Source organism: Chenopodium quinoa, unplaced genomic scaffold (assembly GCF_001683475.1).
Source record: "Chenopodium quinoa cultivar QQ74 unplaced genomic scaffold, ASM168347v1, whole genome shotgun sequence".
NCBI classification, from domain to species: Eukaryota; Viridiplantae; Streptophyta; class Magnoliopsida; order Caryophyllales; family Amaranthaceae; genus Chenopodium; species Chenopodium quinoa.
In genome coordinates this window covers 4676099-4689649 of record NW_018742461.1, presented here as the reverse complement: position 1 = coordinate 4689649, position 13551 = coordinate 4676099, and the positions used below count along the sequence as shown (strand labels likewise).

The 13551-nt window shown below is 39.9% G+C and overlaps 1 protein-coding gene across 1 annotated transcript; it reads right to left on the bottom strand.

Moving 5' to 3' along the window:
• Positions 1-8144: 8144 nt before the first annotated feature.
• LOC110718896 lies at positions 8145-13457 on the bottom strand. Its single transcript, XM_021897835.1, has 11 exons — positions 12751-13457; positions 12544-12629; positions 12074-12182; positions 11348-11446; positions 11186-11251; positions 10981-11097; positions 10599-10673; positions 10166-10268; positions 9589-9636; positions 9050-9171; positions 8145-8889 (listed from the first exon to the last, which is right to left on the bottom strand). The coding sequence occupies exons 1-11, from the start codon at positions 12904-12906 to the stop codon at positions 8788-8790; spliced, it is 1083 nt and encodes a 360-aa protein (XP_021753527.1). The 5' UTR covers positions 12907-13457; the 3' UTR covers positions 8145-8787.
• Between the last annotated feature and the right edge of the window lie 94 nt (positions 13458-13551).

Here is a 13551-nt window from a genome sequence, read left to right as displayed (position 1 = left end):
TCCAATAGGCTCTTTTTCAATGCTTCTCCTTTCCATAACCTCCCAAAAGACGGTCCTTGGTGTGTCACAGGAGGCTGAAGATGCCAGCTTTGAGAGGGCATCCGCCTGGTTGTTCTCGGAGCTGGGTACTTGAGTTAGATAAAACTCTTCAAGTGACCCGGCTGCTTGACGTACCGCCTGCAAATATTTAATCATGGCCGGATGGGTTGCCTCGTATTCACCGTTGTACTGGCTTACTATCAACTATGAGTCAGAGCAGGTGTCTATTTTTCTTCCCCCAGCCGCCTTGCACATGCGGATACCGGCCAATAAAGCTTCATATTCCGCCTTGTTGTTTGAGGCTTGGAAATTAAAACGTAGAGCATACTCGTACCTGTCGCCTTCTGCCGACTGACATATGATGCCTGCACCACATCCATTCGCAGTGGAGCTCCCGTCCACATAAACCTTCCAGACTTGGTCTGGAATTTGAGAATCAGAGGGCCGAGTCATCTCTACTATAAAGTCAGCGAATGCTTGTCCCTTCACGGCTTTCCTTAGCTCGAACGTAATTTCAAGGATCTGAATTTCTATTGCCCATTTGATCATTCGGCTTGACGACTCCATGGCTGTTAGTGGCCGCTTGATTGACTGATCTGTGTATATCACGACCGAATGTGCCAAGAAGTAAGGCTTCAATTTCCTAACTTCCATGAAGAGGGCAAGGCCAAATTTTTCCACTAGGGGGTACCTCAACTCGGTATTCTTCAACACGTGACTAACAAAATAGACCGGGAGCTGACAGTCGTCCCTCTCAGCAAGGAGGATGGCACTTAGAGCATGGTCAGACACTACTAGATACATATAGAGCACTTCTTTGGGCAAAGGGCTGACCAGACTTGGTAAAGAGTGCAAATGTTCTTTCAGCTTTTGGAAGGCCGCTTCAGCATCCGGCCCCCATTCAAACCTAGCTTTCTTCTTTATTGCCTGAAAAAAGTAAAGGCACTTGTCCCCTGACCGGCTGAGAAATCTTCCCAGGGCCGCCAGACTACCTGTTAACTTCTGAACTTCTCGGACGGTGCGGGGCGACTGCATGTCTATGACTGCCTGCACCTTCTCGAGGTTCGCCTCTATGCCCCTTTGATTAATAAGAAATCCAAGAAACTTCCCAAACTCAACTCCAAAAACACACTTCTTGGGATTGAGCATGACTTGGTGCCGCCTGAGAGTGGTGAATGTTTCTCGGAGGTCGGCCAGATGGTCCGTCTTGAGTTTAGACTTCACAATCATATCTTCTATGTATGCCTCCACATTCCTCCCAATTTGGTCAAAGAAGACCGTGTTTATCATTCTCTGGAAGGTGGCCGGGGCGTTCTTCAAACCAAACGGCATGACCGTGTAACAATAGAGGCCTTGATCTGTGACAAAGGCCGTCTTCTCTTGGTCCTTCTTCCAAAGTGGAATCTGATGGAAACCAGAGTAGGCGTCCATGAAACTCATTAAGGCGTGGCCGGCTGTAGAGTCGACTAAACTGTCGATCTTGGGCAATGGATAACTATCTTTGGGGCACGCCTTGTTCAAGTCTGTGTAGTCCACACACATGCGCCAGGTACCATTCGGCTTTTTTACTAAGACAACATTGGCGACCCAGTCAGAGAAATAACATTGCCAAATGAACCCTGCATCAAGTAGCTTTTTAACCTCGGCGGCAGCCACCTGTCTTCTTTCTTCACCATGGTTCCGTTTCTTTTGCCTGACCGACTTCTTTTTCGGATCCACAGCTAACTTATATACTGCCAAGTCTGGACTTATACCTGGCATCTCATGTACTTCAAATGCAAAAATATCCTTGAATTCCTTCAAGAGTTGGTGAAAATTATCACCAAGTGCCGCAAGAGCAGTCGTCCCAACCTTAACTATTCGGTCGGGGCTTGAGTCGTCTAGGACGACATCCACATGTTCACCAGCTGGCTGAGGAAGGAATTCTTCTGACCGCTCCTCTGCAAGTGATTGTTATCTCCTTTCTTTTCTTTCGGTCCCCAGTTGGGTGGCCTTTCTTTTCTTGCCGTCTGCTGCTTGGACAGGCGCATCCTCCTTGATTTGTTCAAGGTCAGTTTTCTCTCCACTTGGGCCAGCAGTCGCCACAGTGGGTTTAATATCCGAGAGGTAACACTCTCGTGCCATTTTCTGGTCTCCCCTTAGGGAGCCAACTGTTCCATCATCCTTCTCGAATTTGAGCAACATGAGAGATGGGATGATGACAACTTTGGAATTGTTCAGGGTGGGTCGTCCTAAGATCATGTTATAGGCCGAGAGCTCTTCAACAACTAAGAACCGAACCACCATGTGACGGCCCTTCCCTTTTTCACCTAGACGGATGGGTAAATCCACCCGTCCCATCGGGTGTACGACACTTCCTCCAAACCCTACTAAAGGGTGAGACACCGGATGTATGCTGTCAGGTTTATACTTGAGCTTTGCCAAGCACTTGTTGCTGATTAGATCAGAAGAACTGTCGGTGTCTATGAGGATCCGGCCAACTCTCTGGTTGGCCACTTTACATTCAATAACAATAGGGTCGTCATGCGGCCCCCTAACGCCTCCCAAGTCTTCCTATGTGATGACAATTTCTGGGAATGAACTCTTGGAGGTCCGTCCTTGGTTGATGGAATTAACATCTAACCGCCTGATGTTGTCTTTGTTGCCCCTGATAGTGGGGCCGCCTCCTGCGAAGCCGCCTGCTATAGTATAGACGACGGTGTTGTCAGTGTCAGAACTGTCAGCCGGCCGGTGCTTCTTCTTGGCCGCTTGTTTCTGTTTGGGAGGAGCATTCCCCTTGGACTTCTTGACATAGGAGTCAAGATCGCCTTTTTCTGCCAGGCGGTCCAGAAAGCGCTTGAGGCTTATAGACTCATTGGTTTCATGACCAATGTCTTCATGAAAATGACAGAATTTGCTTTGGTTTCGGTTGCTAACCGAACCTTTCATGGCGGTCGGCTTCTCAATCGAGATCCGGCCCTTGATTTCATTGAGGATAGCGTGGCTATCCTTGTTGAACTCATACTTGGGAGAGTATGGTTTATATTCTTTCTTCTTTTTCTAGGACAGCTGTTCAGAGGAGTCGGCCGCCCATATTTATTTTCTCTTTTTCTCTTCTTTATTGGCCGACTGCTTTTGTCGGCTTTCTCTTTTGTCGGGCCTCTTGCTATCCGACTGCTTCCCAGTATTACAGAGGTCGGTGGCCTGAATATAGGATCCGCCTCCATCATGGCCTCTTGGAGGGTGGTCACCCTTTTTCTAACAAGGTCAAATTTGAAGGTCAACCCATCCTTAAGTCCTCTGAAAAAATCAGTATAGGCCACCTCATCCGGCAGCCCTTCTATCTGAATCCTCATCAGGTTAAACCACCTGATGTAGGAACGAAGTCCCTCCTTCTCTCCCTGCTGTATTGTCCCCAAGTCAAGGGTCGTCTTCTTAGCAGGAATGTTCATTGCAAAATTGGAGGTAAACAAGTAGGCCAATGCCCTTTAATGTGGCTGGGAAGCACTTACACCATGTGGTATCATCCAACCCTTGAAGGTACATAAGGTTGGTGAACGCCATCAAATGATCCTCTGGGTTTGTAGTGCCATTATAGGCTCCTACCAACACATTTTTTACTTTGGCCGGCTGGGCGACCTCAATTATCTCTTTGGAGAAGGCAAACGGCTATTCTCCAAGTCTAAGCAACCTAAGTTGTCAGTCCAACGACTGGACATTCCTTGCCGCCTGTCCTCTAAAGGGAGTAGGCTGCATGAAATATTGGGGTTGCGGTACGTATGGATGGGGTTGCACATACGGTGCCGCCTGGTTTTTCTGAGAGCTGCACCGGTGGGAAGTACCGCCTGTCTGGCTCTCATAATTTGAGTTCAAATACCTCAAGGAGGTATTGTGTAAACTATCTTGAAAATCAGACGTTGAGGCCGACTCTGATAGTCGGTCAATCTTCTTCTGCTCTAGCAACATTTAAGCATCAGAATATGTTTTCTTCGACCCGTCCGACTGAACATGACGGATGGGCTTTCTCTTCCCTGGAGAGGGGAAGTGATACTCAGTTAGATCGATCACTGGTGGCTCCCACTCCCTAGGCTTAGGGTAAGGAGTTGCCTCCCGATCCTTTACAGGCTTCTTCCTCCCAGATTAGGAGGATCTTCTGGCCGACTGTTCCTTTGGTGGAAAAGTCGTCCTCTTGTTCATAAGCTTCTGGATCTCCCCTTTGAAGCTATTCATGAAGGTCATGAGTTCGCTTCTAGTGATGGGGGCAGATCCCTTGGCCGCCTGGTGATGCTCAGGCGGTGGGCCTGCTGGTTTATTGGATTGAGCTTGGCAGTCCTCTCGTTCCCTCCTTTCGGTGGGACGGGTGCATCGAGCTCTTAAAGTCCCATCAGAGGCCGTATGTGTCTCAGCTCGACTTCAAAGTCATTGTCAGTGTCCTGGTCCGTCTGAACCAAGGGATCGTCCATGGGACGCTTGTCACTTTGAGTCGGTACAGACTGTGATGCCATCTCGAAAGTACTCTCCCCACAGACTGCGCCAAAATGTTTCGGGGTTTTCTGATGTCCTGCGGGAGAGTTACAATTTCGGGACTGGTATCCTTGCGCTTGTACCTGCAAAACAACGGAGACTCCGGGTGGTGGGAGCTCCGCCTCCGATGATTAAGTTAGTACTTGTATGTGGAGTAAGAAGTACGAAAAATTAAAGGTGGGGATCTGGTTCCTCAAGGGAGGAGTGGTCAATTTGTTTAGACTTCTCTAGGTGAGAGTAATTAATTGCTTAACCTTCTTTAATGAGGATTAATTAGAGTATTTATAACCTTGGGAAGCATGACCAACTCTAGGTTTAGGTCAACCTAGAGCTGATTGGGCTTTTCCCGGAAGATGGGCCTAGGTGGCCATTTTCCTAGGTGGCAAACAGCAGGCCACTTGGCGTGGCTTGATTGGTCCATGGTGGACAAATGGTTGTGTGCCACGTGGCAGACCCTAATAGGTCCCAATAGGGGACACTTGACAGGTCCTGATTGGTCCACATGGCGTACACTAATTGGACGGGGGAAAATCCCCTAATCACTAGTGCCTTGATTGTTATAGGACAAATATCTCATTTAATGACTAACTTACAAATTTAAATAAATATGAAAATAAAAAATCTAAGTAGATAAATCACATCATACATAATTGAAGAATGACACGTGGGGCATGCCGCCCTTAGTGGGCACTCAAAGTCATAAATTAGCATGAGCACAATAATGTTGCACCACCACCACTAAATTTATTTCAAACTTCTACAAGGACTACACTATAATTTACTCCACTTCGTATAACATAAAGTTTTAATTTTTGAAGTGACCAAATTCCTAAAAGCGCCTAAAATTAGAAGTGAAAACATATCAATAAAACAATTCAAATGTTAAATATAAAGTCTAAATAAAAGTATTTCATATATATGGCTGCTCAACACTAGTGATTTGAGCATGGCCGCATGGGTCAAAAGTGGAATAATAATGATGTGGATATATGTTCTGTTGTATTCAAGATTTCTTCCTGAAGGGGTTAAACGAGGGAGAGGGAGACATAAAATGACTTGGTTGGAAAGAGAAGGAGACCATGGACGATTTTTCCTTGGTTCATCGGCAATGTCTGCCACACCTATTTTCTTGCGAATAACCTCATTTTTTATTCCATCTCTTAAAGTGTTCCCACACATCAACTTTAACATGCGCATCTCCGTAACCTCCATCTTTTTAATGTGCTTCTTCTTAGAAGCCCAACATTCTGTACTGGTCTTATGGCAGTCCTGTAGAATTTCCCTTCAATTGTAAGAGAATGCTTTGGTCACATAACACTCCCGTGGTCGCTTTCCATTTATGGCACCTCGACTTAATCCTTTAGGCCACGTCTTGATCAATGTCACCATATTTCTGGATGATCGACCCATGATACTTAAAACATTTACTCATGGTCAATTCCTTTCCATCCAAACTTACCACTTCATCACTTGTCCCCCTTTGAGTACCAAAGCGACATAACAAATATTCAGTCATACTCCAACTTAGCTTAAACCCTCTAAATTCCAACCTTTGCCTCCATTGCTCCAACATGGCATTAACCCCATCTTTAGTTTCATCCACCAAAACGATATCATCCGCCAAAACGATATCATCCGCAAATAACATACACCATGGAACCTCATCTTGAATTGTTCTAGTAACTTCATCTAGATTCGTTGCAAAAAGAAAAGTGTTTAATGCAGACCCTTGATGCAATCCAATTGTGATAGGGAAATCTTTTGTCAACCCTCCACATGTCCTCACATTTGTTGACACATCCCGATACATATCTTTAAAATAATCAAAATTATTAATGGTCATAATTGTATGTCGGCATATGTGAAAGGCAAAGTGATGCACGAATTGAGAAACTAAGGAAGTAGGACACTCTGATTTTTGTTGAGGCATGCAGTTATAGGTGGGACTGTGTAATATATGTCATGTAGAGATTTTACCATGGCAGCAGTTTTATGCACTGCTTGTTGCCTTAGATAGTGGCCAATTTTGTGCTTTTTTACATGCAGCAGTGTCTGTAACATTCCCTTTTCCTTCTAAGAGAGAGTGTAAACTTTATCTTGTTTTGATGTTAGGATGAATGCAAGAGATTGCGCCAGAGTATAAAATGTGGACTTATCAGCAGGATGACAGTGGTAAGGCTATTTGGCTCAACAAGAGGATTAAAATGCTTGGACTTCGTATGCTACAAAGATGAATTATTTTCTTTCAGGGTGATATTCTGGAAAAGGCGAGGGAACTGCAGGAAGTCAGAGTGACTGATGTGAGTAACTAAGCACCTTCCTCTCTATTGAATTTGAGTATTTTGCTTTATGTGGGTTATGTTGTGTTTCCTGAAGCTTTGTTGCTTGCTTCTTCGCTGCCTTAGGTCCTATTTTGCCAAAAGCGCCTCTTATAGTAGCTTCAAACTGTCATAGTATCTTTTAGGTGTTGTACTATTGTTCGGGGTAGTTGTTACTCTATTATAGGTCGTTTTTCAAAGTTGTTAATTTTGTATTCAATAAAACTTATAGATAGATTAGTAAAAAAACAATAATCTTTCTAAGTATATTTTTTGTCTTTAAAAGCAACCCTAAGGCTAAACAATACTGTTGACTTACTGTGGAGCTTTATTTACTTTATTGTTGTTTGGTATTATATATGGTTTATTTACTATATTGTTGTTGACAAGGTAAGGATTTGTAAAGATGGAGTGGCTATTGTTTGAACCTGTGTGGTGGTCCTTGTTATTTAGTTTGTTCATCAACACCTGTTCAGTGAGGTGTTGTTCAACTCTTGTGGAGTTGAAATATAAAAGTTTATTATTTGCTTATCTGTATTATATATTCACAAGGCTCAACAATTAATACTTTTGCCATAACTTCTCAGTGGCTGGAAGCTGAGGTAGTGAGGCTTAGTCATCTTCGTGATCGAGCTAGTGAAACTGGACGTAAGAAAGAATATCCTTTTCATAGTACTATAACATTTGTTATGCACTTGCAATGTTTGTAAAGTAACTTGCGTTTCAATTCATTATATAGTCTGTATCTTTTGGTATTATCTTTCTAATGTTTAAATGGCATATATGGTGTACATGTTACAGACTTTTGACTAGATTGCCAATATTAAATTCTGTTAATTATTGAAGCTTATTTGAGGAGGATGTATTTAAGGCAATTAGGTTTAGAGAGAGGGGAGGGGTGAAAATGGTGAGAATAGAATCTAGATGGAAAGCTAGATTTAAACACCAACACTAAAGAGGATTAGCTTTGTTTAGTCATTAAGTCTATATTAAGACAATATTAATCTTTGATATGTCCTCAAGCAATTTTTTCAATGTTAGATTGTGTTATGCTAATCCATGCTCATTGAGAAAATGCACACTACGGTAGATGGTTTATGTAATTTGTTTTAATAACAGATGGACATATTATAGATTTAATTTCGACCTCAAACTCAAGCTACGAATAAAACATTTACCGATGTCTTAGGCTTCTCTAAAAATCTCAAGATTATGTGGTCAAGACTTACCTAGTTCATACAAATGAACAATTACATTTACTATCAAAAATTTTCATTGTCATGCTTAAATGGTCAAATGAATCGATAATGCGTGCATCCAATCAATAATGTTTTTTTAGTACAAAATGTTGTGCATATACTTTGTACTTAACTGCCTTTTAGCCTTTTAGGTACTTCATCTATAATACCACATACTCCGTACTAATTTCGGACGTACAGGGAATATATAAAGAAGCCTACCAAATGACATGAAACATGATCTTTACCCAAACCAGAACATCTAAACTATCTCAGGGTTCAGACCTTTTCGCCTAATCTCGGAAGCAAAATTTTGATATTATGGATACATGTAACGTATTCAAGCATTTTCGTGTCAACTAGGAGTGACTCTGAGGGGAAGATCATGAAAATCTAATCGAAGAACTTCCAAAGAAAGCAACGACAACCAAAAATGGGGAATCTAGTATCTATGAATGGAAAGGGGAAGTTTTTGCATCAAACTTTATGTTAAGGAGTTGTTCCTGAATTCTCAAGAGTCAAGGTGGTTTCTCATCAAAAGATTATTTCTGTAATAAGGAGTACTATATTGGAGAAAGGCTGAAGCTTGCAGAATTCGTAAGCGTGGCATTCTGAAAACTCTTCATTTTATGCAATGTCCTGCAGTAAGCCGGTAATTACTTCAACAGTCTCAAATGATCTTCAAGACCTCATTGTTGGTTTCCTTGTAAGGCCTGAACAATTTCCTCGGCTCTTGACTGTATGCCTTTAAGGTACTCAGTAAGAACACGCTGCTGGTAAGATCCTCCTTCCTGAACATAGGAAAAATGACTGATACATCTAATAGTACTGGTCATGATGAGGAACTACTGTAAATAAATGAAGTTTTTGCATATACTGCATATATCTACTATCACAAAAATATATGACAGCGAAAAGGGGAAAAGGAGATAGTAAGTGGTTTTTACTTACTGTTCGAATCAAAACTCGTTCTCTTCGTTTATTAAGTACTGCATAAAATTCCTCTGGTGAAATATCTCCTTTTGCAATTGTTAAACCATTAAGCAGCAGCGTGTTCCATTCACTTTCAGGAGCTGCACAAGTACAAAAGTGTTTACGGATTGCTGAAAGCCAAGTGCAAGCAGTAGAGAACTATAATATACATCCCATGCTACCTGGCTTCAACTAAATGCACAGGTCAAGCTAAAGATGAACTTCTTATCAAGCAATGTGGTTCACCACAAAAAATCTAGATGAACTCTGATGGGGTGAAGAATGTAATTTCAGGAAATAGGATTGCGAGTGGTAAAAGCGAAGTTAAGAAGGGAGATTATGCACCCAGTAGGCCAGTAATCAGAAAATTTTCCATGTCTTCCAAGAAAGATTAATGGAAGAAAGGGACATAAGATATTGCAAATCTCCTCCGCGTGGAAACGGAGATAATTCAATGCAAAAAGAGAAAAGTTGTGCAAAAACTAATTAGGAACCAACATTGATAAAAGAGAAGTTACCTTTAATAATAGTCTCAAGGAATTGCTCCGCCTTCAAGATTTCATTACCTGTACAGCAACACGTAAAGATTCCAATTACTCGTTATTATAACAAATAAGCATAAATTTTCGCTTACTGCCTCCTCCAGTGGTCCTAAGACAGGGATACAGGATCAATATACAAAGTATTGGGAAGCTGAATTTAATACTTAAGTAACACTCGAAGAAGATAATTAAGCAATCCTTTTAAGTTAAGGTTACTTCTAACTTCTCAAGCAACTCTTCATACAAGATTAGATTTTCCAAATCTAAGCTACTGAAACAAGAAATTTGTTTTTGTTAGCATCTTCGTCGGGTATTAGTAACACTAAGTTCTGAGTCAACCTAAACTTTCACTGAAGATAGGTTCCATACTTCCATATAAGAGTCTGACTTCCGTTGATATATATGTATATAAAACAAATTAATTGACGCCTAGTATTTGGAAGGTTATTCTTCATCAATAAAAAAAATAAAAAATAAATAAATAAAAATAAAAAAAAATGGTTTTTCCAAATAGCTAATAACAACAGATCAGAAGTGTAGGTGAGGTACATACCTTTTTTAGCATAACTACGTTTTGAAAGATTTCTGGAGGCATAAAGCTGTAAAACTTTTTGCAGCATAGCCACAAGTCCTGGCTTGTCCCCATCTTCTTTTGACTGCAAGAAAAGATGAAAGACTACAGACTACAGCTTCCTGAGCTTTCCCATGATATTGGCAGAATATAAACATCAGCCTATTTGAAAGTTTGAAACCTCAAACCACAGAGGACTAAACGGTTCTCTTATTATACATGAATATTTCAGTTTGTCACTTTTTGATACATCTTATTGAGTTTCAAAGGTCACACCACTTCATGTGATAAGCTGGCCTCAATGACCATGATGAAGTTGTTGGTTAAGATTGATTTAGCCATATTCCAAGGCCCAGTTCTTTACCACCATATACAAGAAAATCTAAAGATATCACATAATGAAAGGATTACTCACTTGCCGCAGTTGTGCATTGACTTCTGAAAGGAATCCTTCATCTAAATATCCTTCTTGTTCTCTTTGATTTAACTCCTGGTGAACACATACAAAGAAGCTGAATAATCTCAAATTAACCTCTTCTGAATTGCATGCACGATGAAATTACAATAAAAACTAAAAAAAATTTAAACCCTTAAAATTGTCAAGAAACAAGATATTTTCAATTTACTTACAATCTCAATAGCTAGATGAATCTGTTAAAAAAATATACTGTAGATACTACACTTAATATGATAAAGCAACTAAATTTCGAAATAAATGCAATGGACACAATATATCAATAAGCACAGTGTCAAAATAACAAAAAATAATCAGTATAAAAGAAGATGATTGAACATGCCTGTTCCATCAGACTGAGAGCTTCGGGGTCTCTTGGTGGCCAGGTAAGCTCTTGATCTTCATCCACCACATGTTTGAGGATTGATTTTAAAACATCAGTAGCTGACTCAATTTTTTCCTTCACAAAAGAATATTGTATAAGATCAAGCACTGAACAATGTGACTGGATTGAATAGAAGGGTATCCCAATTAATACAAGACAGTACATTGGTTTTGTGAACAAGACGGTCTACTGTACTCATTAGCGTTGATGCCAATTCTTCATAATCTTTCTGCATGCAAACAAAGCAAGGTTATTTTGCATGAAGATAAGATTCCACAACTTAGTATTCCACGGAAAAATAATGACAATAATGAAGAAACCATGCTTTATCATCTTCTGATTTGCAGGTATCAGTTCTGGCAGCAAGCCGAATCCAGAAACCCTCATTGAAAGCCAGAACATTTTCAGCAACGAGCTGTGGTAGCTGTTACAAATAGAACCAATATCAGCTAATGAGAAACTGTCAACAGAGACACAACTCTTGAAGTGGTGGAGTTCAAACAATCACTTAAGGCAAATTGGCTAATAAAACTATGTACCCTGAGTGTGCATAACATTTTTGTTAGAGCAATGATTTCTCAAGTACACTTGCGCCAAAGAAGTGAAAGAACCTTTATAAAAAAAAATGGCTTATCCACTAAACTCATATGCAAGCAACCTCACCTACCTAATGGAAACGCTACATACATGTACCTCCCTAGTCCCAGCCAACGATACTACTCCTACTCGATTATAAATGTTACAAAATTCATGATTCTTCAGTGTATTGCCAGATAATCAAACCATAACATAGTCAGCTAATTTATCAACATCCCAAGTCCTATGAGTGGCTATATCTCTATGAGGCACTCCGCACACGAGCATAGGATTTTGGCTCCGACATGAATTTGCTTCAGTTCCAGCATAAACTAGGACTCCAGAACTAAAATATCATGCAAAAAGTATATCTTAAACATAGCAGAATTACTACAAATAGCAACCTAACACAGTAATACTAAGAAGATTGTAATCCACAAAGAGGGCAAGCAAATTATGCATAAGAAATCCTCACTTCCTTCGGATTAGCTTCCCTTAACGTATCGATAAGCCTATCGACTTCAACAGTCTTCTTGAAAGCTTCCTCAGCACCACCTTGACTGACTGCACAGACCAAATTTCTCCTGTTTTAAATATACCCAAAACAAGGCCTTTTACCATGAAAATGATCACCCATTCAACCATTATAATGCTAAACGTATCAACATACAGATTATTGCACATAAATTAATTATAAACCCCAAAACATTTAATTGAACACAAATTATCAGTATTGGTCAAACATAAGATAATCAAAATAATAATTTTTAAAAATTGTAATCAAAATTGAAATGAATCTTGACTCCAATAAGAAAATTCTACATTAATTTTTAACTAAATCCACCCAATTACATAATTATATACTCCGTAAATAAATTGAATTGAACTAAAATGTGATGAATAAATAAATATATAAAAAAAAAAAAAAAAAAAAAATGGAAGTACCTTTGATTGAACAATGGAGAAGGGAGTTGCTTTATCATTTTATAAAACCTGATTGTTCCATGCTTCCATGATTGACTCAAAGCATGCTGTAATTCCCACAAAATTTCCGCCCCAAAAAAATTAAACAAATAAAAAAAAAAAAAATCAAGCAAGAATTTAGCTAGAGTAAGTTAAGAAATATGCTACATTCATAAGTGAGATAGTGACCTGGGAATGAGAAGAGTAATGCGAAGAAGAGATGGTTGAAGAACAGGAGGGTGAGGTGGTCACTGCAATGGATGAAGCCATGAAATGAGAGAGAACAAAAGAGGAGAGAATGACCAGAAATTTTTTGAGTGGTGTAGAGTTTGTATTATGAGGCATATGGAACTTGGGTGTTTTTTTTGGGTAAGAAGACGAATCCTAACGGAGTACTAGACTAGGATTAGTCATGGATAAACCAACTTAGTTACTCGGGTTAGGGTTTATGTCATTGGAAATGGAGGAGGGGGGGGGGAGATATGGGAATTCTCTGAAAAATGTTATTGGTCGGAATTGAACTTTTTGTGAATAATTGTTTAGTAGTTGGTAAAAATAATTTTAGTTACGAGAATTAATTTAATTGTAATTTGGCATGAAAAGTAAAATCCTAATGAATATAGTTATGGAATTTCATCCATAAGTTGTGTTTTTTTTCATAAAGATACATTATTCCTCAATATCACCCTAAATAATGATAATAATTCATGAAGAAAATAACATAAATCGGGTGAATAAGCATTACCATGGATAACTTATCATGTTCTCGAAAAAAAAAAAAAAAAAAAAGAGTTGGTTATGAGTTTAATCGTGTAACATGATTACATTACCATCATGCCTCTCATACTGTGCTGAATTCACAACAAATTTATACCATACTGTGTCAAATCAAATCTAAACGACGTTCGTAATGACCCGACTCAACCCATACCCTACTCTATCATAAAAATCAAATGGTTATACTAGTATGGCAAATTAATTGAAAATGGA